Source organism: Ciconia boyciana, chromosome 3 (assembly GCF_034638445.1).
Source record: "Ciconia boyciana chromosome 3, ASM3463844v1, whole genome shotgun sequence".
NCBI classification, from domain to species: Eukaryota; Metazoa; Chordata; class Aves; order Ciconiiformes; family Ciconiidae; genus Ciconia; species Ciconia boyciana.
Genome location: NC_132936.1, coordinates 95,803,527 through 95,824,629, shown reverse-complemented (window position 1 = coordinate 95,824,629; position 21,103 = coordinate 95,803,527). Strand labels below are relative to the sequence as shown.

At 40.1% G+C, this 21,103-nt stretch overlaps 1 protein-coding gene across 5 annotated transcripts in view; it reads right to left on the bottom strand.

The window, feature by feature from the left end:
• Positions 1 to 21,103, bottom strand: part of DAAM2 (dishevelled associated activator of morphogenesis 2) — a 204,524-nt gene that overhangs the window by 62,356 nt on the left and 121,065 nt on the right. For all 5 annotated transcript variants that reach the window (XM_072856707.1, XM_072856706.1, XM_072856709.1 and 2 more), the window contains 2 exons: positions 15,252 to 15,346; positions 8,184 to 8,517 (listed from right to left, as the gene is read on the bottom strand). In XM_072856707.1, coding sequence (XP_072712808.1) covers positions 8,184 to 8,517; positions 15,252 to 15,346 — 429 coding nt within the window. The remainder of the gene's footprint in view (positions 1 to 8,183; positions 8,518 to 15,251; positions 15,347 to 21,103) is intronic.

The following is a 21,103-nucleotide window of genomic DNA, read 5'->3' as shown; positions in this document are numbered from 1 at the left end:
TTAGTCCAACCCTCCTGCTATGGGCAGTGACATCTTTCAACTAGATCAGGTTGCTCAAAGCCCCATCCAGCCTGACCTTGAACACTTCCAACGATGAGGCATCTACAACTTCTCTGGGCAACCTGTTCCAGTGTCTCACCACCCTCATTGTAAAAAAATCTCTTCCTTTTATCCAATCTAAATGTAGCCTCTTTTCAAAACCATTACCCCTTGTCCTGTCACTACAGGCCCTGGTAAAAAGTCTTTCTCCATCTTTCTTACAAGCTCCCTTTATATATTGAAAGGCTGCTATAAGGTCTCCCCAGACACTGTATGTGTCTCCCTATTAACCAAACAGCAGGGATATTTTGCGTTCAGGGGGTATTTAGCAAAGAAATGCTTTTGATCTAATCTCTACATACTTATAGATATTTCACCATAATCTTGTGAACATCAGGAGACAAAGGAGAAAAAAAAGACTAGACAAATAATGTTGGTAGCCTGTGCCCTATACAGTCTATTTAGGATTAATTCCACTTGAATATTTACCGAAGAGGTTATATGTAGAAACTGATTAGCCATGAAAGCAACTCTACTTTTAGCTTTGTGCTGGTGACCATGAATCTTCTCTTCAGGATCTTCTCTGATCAGTTCATAATTCCAAAGATGATTTTCCTTACTGAAAGAGTAACAAATGCCACTTGAGATCTGCCAGTTCAATTGTATGCGTTCCACTCCAGCGTTAATAAACGCCCCACGCTCATATATTTGTTTTGCTTATGCACTAGAAAAGACAATTATTTTTACTCTTCCCAAGAAGTTTTGTCCATAAAGGAAGAATGAAGATGAAAATAACTTTTTAGTGTTCAGCTCAGCAGATCCATCTAAATAATATTTTGAAGCTATGATGCTGAGTAAGGAAGTTCATTTTCCTTTAGTCAGTCTTCTGTCTCTGGCTACTGAAAGTGTTCATTCATAGCAATATCTTTCCTGTGCTAGTCATCAGTTTCATATGTCTATCTTGTTTCCCGTAGAAAAGGGACATCACCATGGAGATATGCCTCAAGAAACAGAGGGAATATCCTCCTGTGCATTCCCCAGGGGAAAAAATACCCTCCTGGGTTCATGCAAACTCTTTGCTTGTTTTTGTGTAAAAATCTTTTGATCTATCATACACTGCTACTGGCAGCTGTTCTTATATCTGAGCATAGTATGTTCACTATCAAGCAAGCTTGATTTCATAAACTCCTTTTTCTTGCATCTTCTAAATCGCCCAGCTGGCACTTGCAAATGTCCCTACTCCTGGCATTTGAACTTCCATCACATCCATGATTTCCCAGTAGTTGTATTATGGCCAAATACCAACCCTTCCCCCATTTTGTTAGAAATGGGAATGAGTCTTACATAAAAATACATGAAATGCCCTACTGAGTAAGACTGATGATCAGTCCAGTCCAGCATCCTATCTCTGACAATGACAACAGGAGACTATTTAAGAAGCCTTTAAATTCACCAACAAACGCAACTCTTCAACTTGACAAATAAGCAGAAGTGCAATAAATGAGAGAATTTAGTTCTGTTACTGTCAGATTTGACACTGAAATCCAAAGCACATGCATCTTTTTGGAATAATTTAAGTAGCCATTACTAGAGAAGCATCAAAAACAAGGATGGTTTTGCTGTTTTTCTTCAGAGGCCTCATTCCTACCATATATTCTCACAGACTTTTACGAACATGCTAGACTATGCAACAATATATCAGATACAGCATCCAGACAAGTTGAAGGATGTTAACAAAAGTTTTCTATCCCTCATTTCAGAAGGCTGGACTAGGAGCAGAATGCAGTGGGGGCCAAGCCAAATTCAGGGCAAGAAAAACAAAAACTCTGGGTTTCACTAAGCTAATTGAAGAGCAGCACATCTTCATGTGATTGTTCAGCTCTAGAAGGAAACACCATAAGTTCATGCAATTCCTAAAGATCAGAGTCTACACCCACACACGGTGGCCGAACTCCAATATCTCCAACCCTTTGCAAATGGCTGCGGTTCAAGTCTTCACTTGAACATTTCCTGTGAAAAAGTTTTCACCACACCTCTTGGCAGCCAGCTCTGTGGCCCAATTGATCTTATGGTTGTAAAGGTTTTTCCTACTATTTAAGCAAAACTTTCCTCACTTAATCCCATTATTCCTCATCACTGACATCCAGTAGGGTTTCATTCAATCTGCAGCAAACCTCAACAGGCTTTGGATGACCCCTGAGGGGAAGAAGCAAATCAAGTGGGAATACAAGATTTTAATTTGTTCCTTGTTAGCTCCTCTACTACAATTCCAAATTGATCAGGTTTCTCCCTACAGATTATGGTCTGTACTGACGGTGTTTAACATAAACCAGACAAGGGGGCTCTGGAAGGAATGCTCCTAATCTCCACCTTTTCAACTGACAATACCAAGCTTCCTTTATTCCTTCACCTCAAGCTTCAAAATTTCTAGCAGCATTAAGGAGGAAAACAAGTGTTCTGCCCAAAGCAGCCCAGTTAATATTTTCATCAGCAAGTGAAATCAGTTCCTTTCAGACAGTATCTAACACCTAGGCTCTTTCAAGACTAAAAGGAAAATTCTTTCTCCCCACAGGGGTCCCCAGCTGGGCGGGTGTTTCAGACAGCAAACTAGGCTGGAAGGGCACTGGAACATCCTGATATACTTTTCTGGGCCAGTACAGTATTATGACTTTGCAACATTAGTTTGATTCAAAATATGGCATGTTAAAAAGTACAACATGCTACAATGTCATAACACAATGCATTCACTCCACAGGAGAAATGAGGGGAAGCAGGAAGCATAACAATAATCAGAAAGGCAACAGCTTAGGGAAGAGTAAGATTGTGTCCCTTTCACAAAGGAAACCAGTCATAAATAGGATAAAGCAGACATAAACGACACTGAAATCAGAGACTCTTTCACAGTTTTCATTGCATTTTAGAAACCTCCATGTTCATAGGAAAAGCACCTAAGAAATTCAAGATAAAGCAACGTTTTCATGGTCACACAGTGAGCCAGTGACAGAATTACACTGGTACCGATTTTGAATATATCAGATGGAAAAGAATCTCAGCAAGGGCACCAAGGGCTCATCTTCCTAATTCCACATTTCTGCTTTGAGGGTTTATTGTCTGGCTTTCCAATGTTTTCTTTCTTCTTTAAGGGGCAGAGTAGAATTTGTAGGCAAAGAAGCATATTTCAAACAAAAATTGGATGAAGAAAAGACAGAGCTTTTCCAGATTGCCTCAGGAAGGAGATTGAAGGATGCCTTTATATTATTGTGGTATTTGAGTAAAGATGAATACTACACTGAAGAGGACAGTTTTCAAGGAATATCTTAAAAGAGGAACTGCAGACTGCCTGTTGGACATTAAAGGGAGAGTTATTCCAGGCAGAAGGGCAGCATGAAAGAAGGGTCAAAGATTAAAGCAGGCAAAGGGATCAGCTCAGGCAAGAAGCTGCGGCAAATGTGAGAAAATAGGAACAGCCACAATATAAATTCAGACACAAACATAAAGGATAGAATCTTGTTGTAAGTGCCAAGACAAAGATGATCCCGATAGACCTGTGAACACACTGAACAGCAGAGACACAGGGTGAAGTTGTAGTACTAAAAGGCATAAGTTCTGGAGAATCTCCCACAGCTTTACAGTGACTCCTCTCTGAAGTTAAGGATTAGATTGATAATTGAAGTCAGTAGATGAAATTCTGGCAATTTAGAAAGAAGCAATATTTTACATCAGATTTTCCACTCAGAGCAAAATATGAAATTTTGTTAAGGAGATAGTCCTTCATATTCATAAAAGTTCTATCTATATTTTCCATTAACTTAAATTTAAAAAAAAATAACACACCAAAAAGCAAGGACATCCTTTCCAAAATATTTCAGCACAGTTTGATTACTGGTCTTCAGCTGGTATGACCTGGTGGAATTTAGTAAAATTAATTGGGATTACAAGTGCTTATATCACTCAGGAATCTCACTGTAATTTGGATTTTGACTTTAGATACACTAGAATAAAACTGTAAGTTTCCTATTCAAATAGTAGGAGTTATAGCAGGACAGAGCAAATGCAAGTTTAGTAAGAACCATATCTTAAGTCGCAGCTTTTCTTCTCTACTAATTCACCAGTTGCTGGGTCCTCTGACTACTTTTGGCTAGCTGCGCCAGGTAGCAAGAGTTGTGCTTAGAACACTGACCAGTAAAAACTTCTGATATTCAATGAAATATGCCATGTTTTATATTACTGTGTTAAACACATTATCTCTACATCACTCTAGCACGCTTGAACACGTGCAAATTGGAAATAATCATTGTTCCAATCTAAAGTTTTCAGCAGCAAGTTATGCATGAGCTCTAGTTTTAGGTAGTTGCCAGTAAATAATTCTGCACCTCTCTTCCTCCTTCTTACAAAGAAGAGTAGAAGCAGAACCAAGCACCCCAAATTTTTATTCATAACCATGATATTCCTCTGCAAGAAGGCCAAAAAAAAAACAACCAACAATTTGTGGTGGGGAAAAGTAGATCTGGAACATTATTTCTTACATTTACCTCCTGATTCCTCAAAGTACATAGTGCTGGTCACCACAGATGATATGAGGAGAATGGGACACTTAGAGTTACTGCAATCTGCAAGAGGGGAAACTAAACCCAAACACACAGAACACAAACAAAGTGCCAGCTTTCACAGGTAAGGAGGGATAAATTGACAGCTAGGTGGCTGAAGGAGATGGAGAATATTATCAACCACTGTTGTCAGGAAGGCAACTTAAGGAAGAGCAACAATTGCATTGATGTTATCAGAGGTCAGCGTTACCTGTAAATTATTTATTGGACATTCCAATAAAAGTGAGCTCAGTACAGTTTCCAGAAAGCCCTACACTTTTTACTTCACAAGAACCAAGTATGATTTCCAAAACTGAGAATCTGAAATTATTCTCCTCTTAGGTATTGTGTCTCTAATTTGGCCATTGTCTTATGGAGCTAGATCTAGAGAAAGACTGAGCAGTGCCTTTACAGTTCTCAGCTTTTCTTCCCATCCCCCCCCAATAGAATCAGTCTGCAATAATGAACCATAAAGCCAAAGGAATAAATTCCTACTCTGCACATTCAAAGTATATTTCTTCTGTTCCTACAGTTTAGTTCATTTTTTATTACTTTTCACAGAAAGAATCCTTGTTTCTTGGTTCTGCCAGATCCTCAGTTGTGGGGTATCATTTTCAACATAACAGTGATTAGGTGTGGTCAGTCAAAGTCAACCTAAAGCTGCAAGCTCTAAGCTGTTCAGACACTTCAATACACTGAGCGATGCTGCTAGTTACTCAAGCTACAGGAAACACATCCGCAAAAGAGTTCAGTTTGAAACCTGAAGGATCTCTTCAGATATTTGCAAAGTCAGGGTTACAAAGATTACACTTGGGACTAGGATAGAGAAAAAAAAGGCTTTCACTGGCTTTCATTGTACATCACATCTTTGAAGTTTACAGAAAAGGTATAGGATAAGCATTGTCAGCTGATCCTTTTCTTAACTTAGCCTCCCATAGTCAAGTTACAGTGGATACTTCTCTTGATAATGAGCTGCAAGACCATTCTGAGATACAGGTGTGGGAGGGCAAGAGGCAAAGAGATATAAAACTCTCTTAACTGACAAGTTCTAGAGTATCAGAGAACCTTCCACTGAGACGTAAGGAAGACCACAACCACATTTGTTTCATCAGCATTTAAAAAATCCCCAGTCCCTCTGTTAGAAGAAAATGACTGAAGATGGATGAGGGTCTCTGGATGAACCCTTACCTCCTCAAAATTAAACTTAAGCTATTGCTGTATGTAGTGGAAAATCCCATTCTAGGATCTGGACGCAAGTGTTAGAAATTGCAAACAAGAACGCATCCTTCTGCTAAATCATTTTGGGGTTTGGGTGGGTGTTTTTTGTTTTGTTTAAGAAAGAAAAAAGAGAGAGTATCCATTTATCTTTCATTTCTTCTCCAATGGAAAAGCATTTTTACAAAAGCAAGCATTTATGCAAAGTACTCTTTCATGAATGTAAGAGTTGGTAAGCATCTGCAAATCATTACACCAGATTCCTCAAAAGCTCACAACAAGACTTGTACTACCACACTTTGCCCAGCAATGACTTATCTCAGTTATTCAGTAAATTTTAAACCAATTAAAAAAAAAGGAAGAAAAAAAAAAGAGAGAGCAAAGACCCAAGGAGGAGACATTGAGTAAACTCAGCGTCTATCTCCCATATGGGCTTATTAAGCAGAGTCACTTGGTCAAGTAAGGATAAGTTAACACAGGACCACAAGTGTTGTCAGGGCTGTGAGTTACCACTGCCTTTTGCTGAGCATCTAAGGTTACCCCCACCTGGCTCCAAGGTATACAAGAATGTCAGATTAATTCAGGAAGGATTCTCCATGTCAGCTAATTACTAGAGAGCAAGCTGGATGGGGCAGCGCACATAGAGGGGTGGACCTGCTAATGCCACACATAGGTGAATAGAATAGAATAGAATAGAATAGAATAGAATAGAATAGAATAGAATAGAATAGAATAGAATAGACTATTTCAGGTGGAAGGGACCTACAATGATCCTCTTGTCCAACTGCCTGACCAATTCAGGGCTGACCAAGTTAAAGCATGTTATTAAGGGCATTGTCCAAATGACTCTTAAACACTGACAGGCTTGGGGCATCGACCACCTCTCTAGGAAGCCTGTTCCAGTGTTTGACCACCCTCTTGATAAAGAAATGCTTCCTAATGTCCAGTCTAAACCTCCCCTGGTGCAGCTTTGAACCATTCCCACACATCCTATCAATGGATAACAGGGAGAAGAACTCAGCACCTCCCTCTCCACTTCCCCTCCTCAGGAAGCTGTAGAGAGTAATGAGGTCACCCCTCAGCCTCCTTTTCTCCAAACTAGACAAGTCCAAAGTCCTTAGCCGCTCCTTATAGGACATTCCTTCCAGCCATTTCACCAGCTTTGTTGCCCTCTTCTGGACACAGTCCAGGATCTTCACATCCTTCTTAAATTATGGGGCCCAGAACTGCACACAGTATTCGAGGTGAGGCCGCACTAATGCTGAATACAGAGGCATAATCACCTCTTTTGACCGGCTGGTTATACTGTGTTTGATGCACCCCAGGATGTGGTTTGCCCTCTTGGCTGCCAGGATCTTGGCTGCCAGGACCAAGCCAAGATCTCCTGCATCCCAGCCTCAGGTCTGAGTCACAGTCAGTGAAACCCATAGTGCATTCAGTCCTAACAACAAACATTGGCAGCTCCTGTTCATGAGTACAGATTGTTTCCCCATTCACTTTTACAGTCATAGCTCATTGTAGCCAAAAATCTACTGATGCATTAGCTGAGGAGGAGGCAGGAGATAATGGCTGACGGAAACTAGGATCCAGGGCCTGTTGGCCCAACACCACCCTTATCATTTCACCTAAGAATGAATAGTAAATGGGTGAGGTTACCCCAAAGCTTAGGAGCTACAGCTTCATACACAGCAACAGATTCTGTTATATCTTTTTGTAAAGGTGCTCAGTTCACTAGGAAGAGGAACGTCATAATAGCAGCCAGCAGTATCCACAATAAAAGCCTGTCAATGATCTACTGACCTACCACCTCAAGATCTCTGAGACTGAGTTTTCCTTCTGTGTTCTGAATGGGAGATATCTGAGCCAACAATTGCTAAGAGGTGACAATTCACAAGTTGATTGCTAAGTGGTAGTTGAAGTGCCTCCACTGTCTATTATTTAATCCACAACTCTTTTATTACTAAATTAAGGGCTTTAAAATCAGGACAGAGGCTCCGGGAATTCTGTGGCTTTGGCTTCTAGGGCAGAACAAATGATTACCACCCCAGAAACGCCATCAGGTTAGAGTATGAACAGATTAGCAGCTTTTATTTAACATAGCAAACCCTCATTTTAAGGTAAAATATAGGAGATTTTAAGTTAGCATTAATGACAAGCAATCAGGTCTTGAAAAAAAAAAAAAATATATGCTACCAATCTATTTCAGGAAGTGCCCTTCCTAAAGCAAAATGAGAAATATTGCCTTTTTACTGCCTAGCAAGTTTGCAATACATGCACTGTAAAATTCACTCCCTGCAGAGATTCATCATACTGGGTATTTCTGGCAAAGTATCCTCCTTGTACCTGGAATCTTGTTCTTTCTGCAGCATAGACTTGATAGTGAAGCATGGCTTGCAAGACTTTCTTGTGACCATCTGGTACCAAGCAGACAGCCCCTAGGATCTCCAGCACAGCAATCTTGGTCTTAATGTTCTCAGTCCGTAAGCTCTGGGAGATGATGTTGATGCTCTCTGGATGAGCGAGGACATGAGCCCGTCCTTGGGAGTTGTTCATCAGTGCCTTGATACACCCTATAACGGATGTGTGTATACGGCTCTCTGAGGTCTCATAGTCCATGCTCTTCAGGAAGTTCAGCAAACAGCTCAGGCCATCCAGCTCAATAAACCTGGTCACAAACCTGAAAAAAAAAACCAGGTAGGAAAAATAAGGAAAGCAGACCAAAGGCAATTTATTCAAAAGATACCTTATTATTCAACCCTGCATCTGTAAGAGCTGGCTAGTTTTTAGCCTAAAGTTCAGAGAATAATTCCCAGGTATTTAAGAAAAACAAAACAAAACAAAGCAAACAAAACAAACAAAAAAGAAAACAGACTAGCTAACAATGGTGTCTCACATAGTTTCAGGGTAATTATATTCTCTGACCGTATGACCCTACTGTTCGGTCACTGTGTTCTTTGTTGCAGTTACCACCAAACACCTGCTGTGGTCCACCCCAGTAGCTGCTGCATTTTCAAGGCTGAATGGATTATTTCAAATTTCTACATCTTACATACATGCTAATACACACAAGATACATTTTCTTACAGACTCATCACCACACTTTTAATTATGAGTTCAGATTACCTTGAAAACCATTTTTAGACTTAGATCAAACTTTTAGCCAATACTACTTATAGGCTTCCACCTCCAGGAGTGGGTACACTGACAGAGGCGAACTCATTAGCACTGTGTCTGTCAGCTGTACCGACTTCACACTCTGATCCTGTGATGTACCTATAGGAATATATAAAGTTAAAGTTTAAAAGGTTCATGTACTTCAGTAAAAGGCAAAGCTCCTATAAAGGCCTTGGCTGCATTTTTTTGTTTGTTTGATTGTTTGTTTTTAGTTTGAGGACGTATATTAAGGATGGAACAGGTCCACTGTCAACCTGCAGTAGCAAAATGTACAGTAAAAACATCATAAATAGAGGAAATACAGAATAAATCAGTTACCACATGACAACTGAAGACTGAACCTATAGTAGGACAGGTTTATTTTGACTATTGACATCACTAGAGTTCTGTTTCTACTGTATTCTGCCATAAAATTTGCCTTTCTTCAGGTTAGGATTATGGAAACTGAGGATGAAAACAACGTAGGAGAAAGTCCTTGGAAAAGTTTAAGGTTTTGTTGAAAACCAGGGTTAAAAAATCCAGGTGGGTCAAATTAGACCATGCAGACAGCCTCCTAGACAAATCATTAGAAATGAATGGAATTATATGTCAGTTCAAACTGACCATTCTAGCAATGTTTCATTTAGAGTTCCCAGGCTTAAAAATGGGGATTCAAAGACATGAAAAGGCCTACAAATAATTTCTCTAGATCGCTTTGTTTACCTCCTGCCTCCTCTAACATGTAATTCAGGCAGGTGCACTTTTTTAGAATGTCTGAATGTAAAGCCATGTGAAAGACATTTGAATTTTCAGTCTATCAAAATGTACACCAACAATAATATGTCCATGACCATGCTCTAAACAGCATAACACAGAAAGACACCTCAAGCAAATGAAAAGTTTGTTAACAATTGCCACCTGTGTAACAAATTAAGAATACCAAAAGTCTGTATCATTTTGCTTTTACCCAGCCCATCTTCCTCCCTGTTGGATACTTCCTAATGTCTTTCTCTTTTCTGTCCTTAAGTGAGATGCTGTTCCTAATATGCATTGTAATAGAAGCACCATACTGAAAGACGGAATTTCACTGGTCTCTGTTCATGTCTCTGCACCAGCAAGACAAACCTGAGCCATACTTACATATCTCCTGGATAATATGGACTTGACGTATGTATGGTCTTCTGGTGGTTACACCCCACACCATACAGGAATTTTCAGGCCCTACCTGAAAGTTATGCTCACTATGCTGATAGATTTGCCAACTTTCAGCTTATTTGGGCCAGCAGTTTGACCAGAAACATGGAAAAACCTGGTGCTTTCAACAAAGTTTCTGTCTGAGGTTTGGGTTTTGTTCAAAATTGAATTTCAAAGTGAATATCAGAGTAAGGGCAAGCACACACAGGAATACATGCGCACCAAAAATGAAAACAAGGTTTAGCTGAACCCTGCTAAGACACTCTGCCAAGTTTCACACAGGTCTGATTGCACATTCTTTGGATGCATCATCTTGTCTATCCTAACAAATCATAGGAGCAAAAGCCCCTCTGCCTCCAGGCCAGAGAGTGGGATCAACGTTGTGCACCAGGAATTTGGTAAGTCACTCAAAGCAGTTTGTTATTTAAACTTATTATAGAAAGATTAAAACTTAGTTCAGTTTTTGTAATGCATTTAGCTGCTAGCATGCCAAAGACAACTGAAATAAGTGCATTCATGGCTAAAAGAATTGCTGTGAAGGATGTATTTGGAACCAAAATAAGCACAAATTCAACTTGTTACCAAACAATGTGATGCCAATGACTTCTAAGCATTTCTCTAACCTGGGCCTAAAAAGCAGAGTTGCTCTTTGCCTCTACTATGGAGGGACTGGTTTAAATTTGCCTTCTCCTCCTCACCTCCAAAGTTCAGTTCCATGAATCCATCCTATACCTTAGCTATTCCCTCCATCTTTTAGGGGAGGGGAAAAAAAAAGGCAAAAAAAAGCTGATGTTTTGTTGTTCTTTTCAGTTCCAGGGCTGAGAGAAGACTTAAAATGGATACCTTTCTGAAAATACAGAGCTCTACTGACAAAAGAAAACATACAGAAGGAGCAGCTGAACAAAGAGTCCCTTAAACATACTTCTGGATGGAACACCTGGTCTCACGGCAAGACATACAAGGCAATACAACCTTCATGTATTTTAGCCTGCTCTGATGACCATGTGAAAAAAATGGCAAATGCACAAAAGTCACATTGTCCCAATTAAGTACAATCCCTTACTAAATTCACTGGCAGAGCAATTTTTCTAGGACTGTTTGGATGAGGTCATTCCAAAAAGGAGGCATGCGCAGGAAAGTGGTGTGTGTCGAAGACCTTGATCAATGACATAATTTAAAACAATGTCGGGATTTCCCTGTCCTCTTCCTAGTCCAGAGAGCAAACAGTAAACTGCTTTACTCAATAGGAAGCAAAACCAAGTACCTTCCCATTTCAGCTGACATCAGAAGCAGGAATCAAATGATGATTTTCACCTTCCTTTGCCAAAACACTTAGTTCACTATTCTCTGGAAAAGCTAGAAATCATGCAAGAGGAAGATAAAGAAATGGTGACAGCAGTTTCTGAGCCAACAGACACTCTTAGTATGAGAATTTGCTCGGTGTGAGCATGTATGTGGGGAGGGTATGTATGTAAACGTCTGTACAGGAGAGAAAAAGAAGTGGGAGTTTAGCTGACAGGCTGAGCGCCTTAATCCTCACACTGTTTGGCGTTTGTGCATCTGTATGTCTGTAAGCAGGGACGTGCGTGTGTGTGTATGTGCAAAGGCAAATCCAGCTCATACAAATAAAGTACCTTCTTCCTCACAATATACACATATGTAACTAACTGTCATCCTATAAGTCCTATATGCTGCAAAATAAGGTCTTGTTCTAGACTGAAAGGTGTAAAGTTAAGCGTATTTGCCAATGCATTCCAGCTAACACATTCAAAAACTCAAGTGTAAATAAAGCAGGGTGTGTTTTAATAGGTGCTAAACAAGCAAATTAAAGCCTAACCTCACCTCAGACTCTCACTTGACCAGTTTAGCACACTTTAAAAGGCAGGGCGCCTCTTAACCTTTCAAGTTTTAGAGAGTGCTGATCAGAATGAGTTAGCTAGCTCTAATAACAAACCTTTCATCCAAATACAGATGCAGTGCAGCCTAAGAGGTAATGACCCACTGATGGATTCCAAGTGTAGGGGGGGGACAGCCTCCCTGTGAGACTTGATCCAGCTCAGGAAAGACAGAAAGATCATACACCGTGGGTGTGCAGAGAGCAGGATGTTCCCACTCTGTTAACAGCCAAGGCTACGCTTCCCTGCAGCATCAATTTTTGAATCAGGGGGCACACATAATCCTGACAACTACTGAACTGATGAAAAATTCAGCATAATGGGTTTTGCTTGCTAGATGCATGAATGATCATCTCCAGTATGCACTTGAATGCAACATGGCTAAATCAAACAAAAATAACAGGAGGTAAATCTGAGTTAAACAAAAGGAGAAAAGCAGACAGCAAAAGGAGTTAGTGATGATTCAGACTAAAGCAGGTATTTTTCTGGGGTTCCAAAAAGTGGGTTTTTTTCCAGTCCCGTGTAAGTTTTTACTTTTGGTGCACTTCTGAACCTCCATTTTTGGGCACTAAAATACCAAAAGAAAAGCTCTTCTCTCACTGCTTCTGTCCAACAGGTTGTCATCACACTTGTTTATACTCGTAAGTTCTTACAAACCTAATAGAAAATGTGTTTCCTTACAAGATGCAGATGTGGGCTTTTGTTCTCTAAGGCTGGGGTTGCTCCTGCATGCTGGGACATAACCTGGCTTTATTATTTCAGGGCAGCTCCTAAATAGCAGAACAAAATGCATTTGCTCAAAGGGGGCCAACTAGCTGCCAAGGGATGCTTCTGTCACCTTTTGTCCAAAGAGGAGAGGAACTTGAGTTTGGGTAGGTCTGCTTCAGTTTTTGTTGCTGTTAGAACTGGTGGGTTGGAACAGAGGCACAGATTAGTACCATTACTCTGCATTTTCTACTAGAAGAGACACAGTTCTAGACTAAAATAAAACACAGGGCCAAAAACATGCATTTTTCTTTGTTTGATTCCTCTAGATCAGAGAATTCAAGCAGAGGAGCCTATTGGTAAGCCGTCAGAGCCCCTGTGTACCCTACCATCACAAATCGATTCCAGACAGTTCATCCTGTGTGAATTTAGGTCTCTATTTTCTTCAGAGGCCTGAAGAACAGAAATGGCAAAGAAAATAGGATTTGATGTCCAAATTCAACTAGAAAGACTAGTATTTTGAAGGCTTGGGTATCATACTGCTTATGAGAGGGATTTGATGGAGCCGAGGGCCTCTCTACTGCAACCTTTCCATCAAGAAGAAATTGGCTTGTTGATCAGGCATTGGCATGCAGCCCATTTGGCAGCTAACGAATTGAGTCGCTGGAAATTAGTTGAGACATAGGACTTAACTCAAAATTTGGCTTGGCTTAACCATTTTTTTTTTAAAAAAAAGTCCCATAACCATCGCCAGCGATTTAGAAGAGAACACTTTATAGGGCAGTTCATAGATGCTTGTAGTGAAGCTTGTTAGGGTTATTATAAACAGATGAAGCAACACGCTGTTGTCAAGGGGATCCGGCAGAAGTAATATAGGTCTGAGAAGGAAAACCTTGCAAAACTTTGAGCAAAAGACATTTCTCTTTCTTCTTCTCTATTGCCTTGCTCTCAACAAGGAGACCGGGCTGTCCTATTCAAAATGACAGAGCAGAACAACCAACAGTGGCCACCAAAGTGTTTCAGCTGGGCATAGCAGAGAGGCCTTACTGCTATGGCTATGCTCAATGAAAGCTACCACTTTCACAGAGGAAGCATCAAACCAGCTCAAACCGAATAGAGTTGCTACATCATGTCTCAACAGCACAGGTCTTTGGTTTAAAATCCTTGTGAGAGTTGGGAGTTTGGCAGTTGTCTTAGCTTCCATTTTAACATAAAGTCCAGCTGCATTTTACTGTGTTCTCTGCTTTAGGACAGTGATAGATAGGATCAAACAGTCACTTATCCCCTTGGCTAGGTCTCAATATAGGCCACTGCTTCTCCACTTTCATGGTAAAAGCACTCACCCTAACCACATGCTAAAGTTACCAAAGCCTGATGAATATGCCTCAGAGGAGCATCAGAATCTGGCTTTGTGCTCTCTTACAGCCTCTCACAACAGGAGGTGAAACACTGAGGTTTAAGCTGATGCGCTCTACCTCATAGTTGCCATGAGGTGAGAAGCTGCATGCAGTCAACTTTTTAAACATCAGGAAGGGGAGAAGCACAATCAGCACTTAGCCCTGCAAGAAGTCCCAGAAATATCTTCACTTCAAGTCAACATAACTGCAATGCAAATTCTTTGAGATAAATAAAAACAACTAAAAAAATATTTATTTGTCTGGTTTGGTTAGGTTCCCCCCCAAAAAACCCCTGTTTGATTAGGTATTATTGAAGCTCTCCGAAACTATGATTTCAGCGTGGCGTGGATGCAAACACATTTGGCCTATTTTGGGTCCAATACAAAGACATTCAGAAACTTTTTGACTGAGTGGTTCCTGAGATGCTATCAACTATAGTTATTGCTTCTGCACAATGCTCTTCAAAGTGTTAAATGGAAAAGGTTTCTATGCTAGTTAGTTTGCTATTGTTCAGAGCGTTGTTCCCAGAAAAACAAAGATGACCTTACCTTCAAAGACACAGTACACAATAAAGTCTCTTAACATTTCTCTATGCCACAGTTACACGTAGAACAGGAAGAATGCCAAACCAGGTGATGTCAGATGGATTAGCTGCTTTGTACCAAACAGTTCACATTACTAAAGATAAGGGGAAGCCTGAACTCAAAGTTCAGAGTAGAGGCTGAAATTTTGCTGAACATGAATCAAATTACATGGGACATTCAGGGGGCTATGAAGTCTAGAATCTGATCTTCGTGGTCATTACCTGTGTTTGCACATATCTGCCACAGGTTTTTCACAGCAGACTTTGTCTTTTATTTTCCTGAAGCTAGATGCTTCAGCATTAGTGTGCCCTCCCAACTAGGCAGGTTCAGACCAGGGACTGCCGGGCTCTCTGTGGATTGTCTGAAATATCAGAGAGGCTTGTATGAGGTGAGACAATGAGGTTTCTGTTCTTGCCACTCTTTCCTGTGTCACGTCTGACCAAAGGGAGGCAGTGAATTGTGATGAAAGATGAACAACATTACCTCATGGGCTGAGTCCGCAGAGCTGTCTTCAAGTCTTCAACTATTTTATTTTTCATTTCTGTTTCTTCTTCATCGAAAGCATACAGAGTCTGCATCTGTTCAGAAAAGAAGATGACAATCAGGAAAGCTAGGGCTGCCTGGAAGCTAAGAGACAGGCTGGGAATTATGAAAAACAACTATCCCATCAACCCATGCAGAGGTGCCTGCCGACCTCTCACCAGGAAAGCAGCGCCTCAGCTACAAAACTGAATCCAGATGAGGCTGCTCATGGGGACTGGCAGCAGCATACTGCTTTGCCACACTGGCTAAACTAGGGTTCTCAGATTACCCCCCCAAAATCATACTTGCCAGTATGCCCTCAGAAAACTGTACCTAATTTGGAACAGTGATCTGCTGTGGTGATCTATGGATATGTGAGGCAAAGTTTGTAGGGAGAGGTAATATCTTTTATTAGACTGACATGGCTGGAGGGATTTGGGGGGAAAAAAAAAGAAGAAAAAAAACCCCAGACTTGTGTGTCAGGTTTCAAAGCATAAAAGCTTTTTCTTCAAGTGACTAAACAGCCTGCAAGTACCCTGAATTACAGTTTGCGTACACACAAGGTTGACTTTTCTTCCCCACGCCAAGTATATCACCTGTTTTAAGATACTGATTTTCCCTGTACACTTTGCCCTTGCTAATTAGGAACATTTACTGCAAAGAGCTGGGGCATCATAAAATCCCTGTCCCTGTTTTTTAACAAGTAAACTGAAACACACGGAGACTAGATTTTCCCCTGGTATGCAACTTGAGATAACTAGAGCTTGCAGTCAACTGGAACTGAAGATGCTGTGGGCCACTGTAAATTATGGTGAGAGATGATGAGTGGAATACACGCAAAAAATAAGGTTCTCAAAGTCAAACAATACCATTAAAAAAAAGTGGGATATCAGGAAATCAGGGCTCCAGCACTCAGCACCACTGCAACCTTGTGATGTGAAGCAAAGCTCTGCAGTGCCCATCGCATATACCATTCAGGCTCACAACTGCAATGCGGGACTTTTTAAAAAGTCAAGACTCAATGCTGGAAATTCTTAGCCTATAGCTATGTCTTCTTAGTTGCTTTAATTGTAAAATACAGAGGATAAATGCCTCTCTTATTGGCAGGACTTCTGGGGGATATCACTCAGTGGTATCTGGAAAGCAGCTCTGAACCCCTTCTCAAATGAATAACCCGATTAAACTAGTATCATCTGTCAGGGATCTGATATTATACCTGTCAGTGGTGGAATCTGAGTAGCCACAATTGTGGCCCATTACAGCAAAATATTTAAGTCTTTATTTTACTATTTAGCAAGCACCAAAGAAAACCTCCCTCTCACTGGAACTTCGTTTAACCCTCCCCCCTGCCCCCCAACACCTCACTTCCCTTGGAAGTGCTGCCATGTTGCTTGCTTTTGCAAACCATGTGGTGCCAACACATGTCGGATCCTGAGGGTGGTCATTTGGCTACATGCCTTTGCTGTCTTATGCTGAACAGCTGGCATAGGGAGATGTGTTTAACTCTAGGGGTCCTCTCTCTGATCCACGCTAAAGTCAAATTCACTCAGTAACAGAGCAAGCTATTTCCTGCCCTAATGGAATGACAGAGCGCTACTGATGGAAAATGAGCTGATGATGTTTTATCTTTTGCCAGCATCCCCCGACAGCCAGAAACATAAATTGAAATGCTTAAGCCAAGCCATATATGATCCCCCTCTTCGAAAAATAAACAGAAATCCTGAAGAGGCATTATGGAATCTCAATGGCAGAGTCCTGGGGTGTGATTTGGGGCTTGATTCGTATTTTCTTGGGTGACAGCCCATCTGGTCATCTTTCCTTTGGCCCATAAATGCTCCTTTGAAAGGCTCCCATTCCTCCAACGGCTTAATTTCTCCTCTGAGCCATTGTGGGGGGAAAGCAAATGGATGGTAGGAAGGTGCTCAACAGTATTTCGTTCAGAGTGAAAAAGGCCCATTTCCAAATGAAACAAATACAAATAATCCTGCCTTTACAACAGAGGGTGATTATAGAAAACCCCTTTTCTAAAGCTGCAGGCAGCCAAGAGCCCTTCATTTCTCACTCCGGTGCATGGCCAGGAACTCAAATCCTCATGCCCTCTCTAAAGACAGACTGGTCACACATTTGCATTATGAAATAGCTTTCTCGGCAAGAGTTATAGAAAACATAACTGTCCCTGGGAGACAGAGCGGAGGGAACTGTCTTTATTTGAAGCTGGATTTCATTAATATGGCTGACTGATGAATTACTTTCCTGAACTACAAGCTACACTCGAGGACTATGTCTGCTGTGCTGAGGATGCAGCTAGTTACTATCAGTTAACCAAACATACTAGGAAGAGGAAGCAAAATAGTGCCAGGTCCTTATCTGGTCCCTAAAAAGTGGTATAAATAAGGCTCTATTTTACAAGCACATTTTGCATATTTAAAGTTTTCCGCATTAAGTGCATCATCCAGGAAAGTATAGCATCTAGTTGCTATTTGCCAATTCAAAAAAATTCACTAATTTGTGAAAACAATCATTCACATGGAATTTTATGTGTAAAATTTCAGGTAGTCCAAGAAATTACTTTTGAAAATTTGGCTCCACTTCAAATGAAATATTTTAGTTTTATTAAAAGCACAGATTAATTCCCACACCTTATCCTCATGGCTAATCATGCCCCTAAACTGCTGGGAAGGAAAATACAGGACCATAATGACAGTACATCTGAGAAAGAGAGAGAAGAAAAGAAAAAAGAAAAAAAAGGGCATTAACTAGCATCAGCAATATACTGTATGATGGACCTAGTTTTACTTAACAGTCTCACACAAATTAAATGAAAAAAAAGAAAGAAGCAAATAGAATAAACAGTGAAAAAGCAACCTGGATGTTCTGATTTCTCATTATAGTCCAAGCCCTTTCTTTAGATCTTGTCTAAAATCATAACTAACAAAGTGTTATCGTTATTGCAATCACTTCCAGTTCATAAACAAATACAAGTAAAATTAAAATCAAAACTTGATTAAAAAATATTGTATTGCATGCCTCCTGTGACATACCTGGACAGTACTACTTTAAAACATTTCTTCAAAGAAAACAAGTCAGTTGAAATTCAAGGTGCATCACATCTCTAACTACATTAAGGCTGAACTAAGAGAATAAACTATGAATCATAAACTATTAATAAATGTAATTTAAAAAACCTGAACTTTTAAGTAAATAAGTTTGAAGTAACATAGATGTCATCTAACCCAGATGGAGGAGTTATCGTCCACCTGCTAAATTTTTCTGGAAGATATATATTTTTAACATCCTGTGAAGCTCCTCTGCCCTGAGCAAATGCTTTCTGAGTCAAGGAAAAGGGCCTGGTTACAGCTGTATTTAATAATCTTGACCCCTGTCTCATACCCTCGACTGAGCCATCTCTCCAGAAAAGCTGGATCTGCAACTACTGTTCACCTGAAAGTCTCTCTGTGGAAATGCATACACAGCCAAGCTCATAAAAGCAACGCAGTGCTGTCAGAAGTTTTCCTCCCCAGTAAAGTGAGGGCTGTGTTTATTTGTGCTGCCAGGCAGCAGTATCATGGGGTGAGGAGGGCAGGAGGAGCACAGGGAGGTTTCTTTACGTGTTATATTAACACAGCAGCTGCTGCATTTTTAAGAAAAGAAGTTTTGTGTGTTGATGAATCAGCAGAAGATGACAATGACCTTGATAATGGAAATGGTCTCTAATTGTGGGCATGCAACCTGTTCATAATCACCAGTATTATTCATAGCATGTAGACATTAGACGACTGGGAAAATCTGGAGGCTCATCTTTCTAAATTAGACATCATTAGCAGCCGACCCTTTCTCTTAAGGATTGGTCTAGAAGACTCTCTACCAATGATCTACTTGGTCCCCTCCTTTCAGTCAGGCTACCTGAAGGATGGGACAGTCCCTCCACAGAAATTGCACAGACTAGTAAAAGAGATCCAGTTTTACTGTCATATGCTCTTGTGAGAACTGGGTTTAAAAACTATTAAAATCTTAAAAGTCACAGTAACAGAAACAATTGTGGGAACAGAACTGTGCCTAAAATGTGTGGCTTTTTGAACTGGATCAGGAATCTGTGACCTAAAGTGCTTCCTAACATAGTGGTCTAAGGTTACAAGTAGGGAATGTCAAACATGTCAGGAATCACCACATTGCTCTCAAGCATAATCTATGAAGGGCAGATATGATGGGTAACACTGCAGCAAGTCTTCTGAGAAAATGATCCTTGAGCACAGGGGCCTTGGCCTGCTGAAATCCACAGAAAGATACTTAATGATATCAGCAGGATAAAGGTGCCATTTTCATTTTATCAGCAGGTAGGGAGAACTTTTTTGCCAAGCTAATATATAAAAAAGAACTTCATAATTAAACAAAAGGATATAGAAAAAGATATGAAAGCTGCATGTAAAAAGATTCTTATGCAGTTAATTCACAGGAGATACAAAGATTAAATTTTATTAAAAATACAGGACTTAAGGCATTTTAAACTAACACTTCTGTGATCACTGCCACCATTTCAACTCTAATACTTCTTGCAGTATTTCTAATTAAAATATTGCAATACCTGATAGTGCCCTAGAGATGCAAACTGAAATAGACTAGACAGTGTCAGGAAGCAACATGAAACATGTTTTTCTTTCAAGACTTCTGAGCCAACTCCACTTGGATGCACATTGAAAAAAAAATTTAAAAAACCCCACCACTAAATTTAGCACCGAAATTATAAGGGACCCAAAATAACCGTTTGGAAGTTAAGAATCTCAGAGGTCTAAATAATAATGAGTAGAACATGTCTTTTAAAGTCTGTTGGAGCTGGTTCTCAGCTGTATTACTCCAGTTTTCCGCTGATACAATTCCTGTGAAATCAAGTCAACTAAGTTTCACCTGCCTAAAAGTGAAGCAACTAAGTGGTAAATCAGAAGCAGGGGTTTTAACTCCAGTGTGTCTTCTTAACACTTCAAGCATAAGAGTAAATCATGAGGCTTGAAGCCAAATAAAAGGTTATCAATCATTCAGCGCTGAGGCATGCAAACAACATTACTGGGGCTGGTGTTTATTGGTGCTCTTAAAACATGTTTAAAATTAGAAACATAGGCCAAAATATAGTCTCATTCCATGGAAGTGCTCCAGATTTACAATAGTGGCGTGTACATATTCACTCCAGGTTTACATCAAGATCATTTAAAGACTAATACAAAAGTCACTGAAATCAATGGAAAAACTTTCAGTAGATTCAAGAGGCCTTGGACCAAATACTACCAGAAGTATTTGTCTCAGCGACATTGCAAGGTTTCATACTTTTTTTTTTTTTTTTAATGGCCCTTGTAGAGCAAATTTGTTCAGTCGGGAAATCAAAGCACAGTACCATGCCAGTCACAAAAGCTCAATCTCTTTTCTCAAAACAAGTCCCTATTCTTTCTACTCCATTACTCTGCCGCAGGAAAATCTGGCATGAAGGAAGGTGATCATTTTGGTTATTCATGACTCACAGTAGAAAGCAGCTTTTCTTTTATCCTCTTACAGTGAGTTGTAACAACTTGTAAATCTTGATTTTTTTACTGAGCAAGACATATTTCACCATGAGAAATGCATCAGTATTGACACATTTAGCATCCATTAAGGCATTATTTTTATGAAATTATTTTATAGCTCATAACCACAATACAAAAGGTGCAGAGAAGTCTTTAGAAATCAAACACAAAAGCAGAAGTAAACAAACAAGGTGTGCTACCTAAGATGCTAGGAACAGAATTCTATCATCACTTGTGCACAACTGCCAAAAAAAGCTGAGTAGA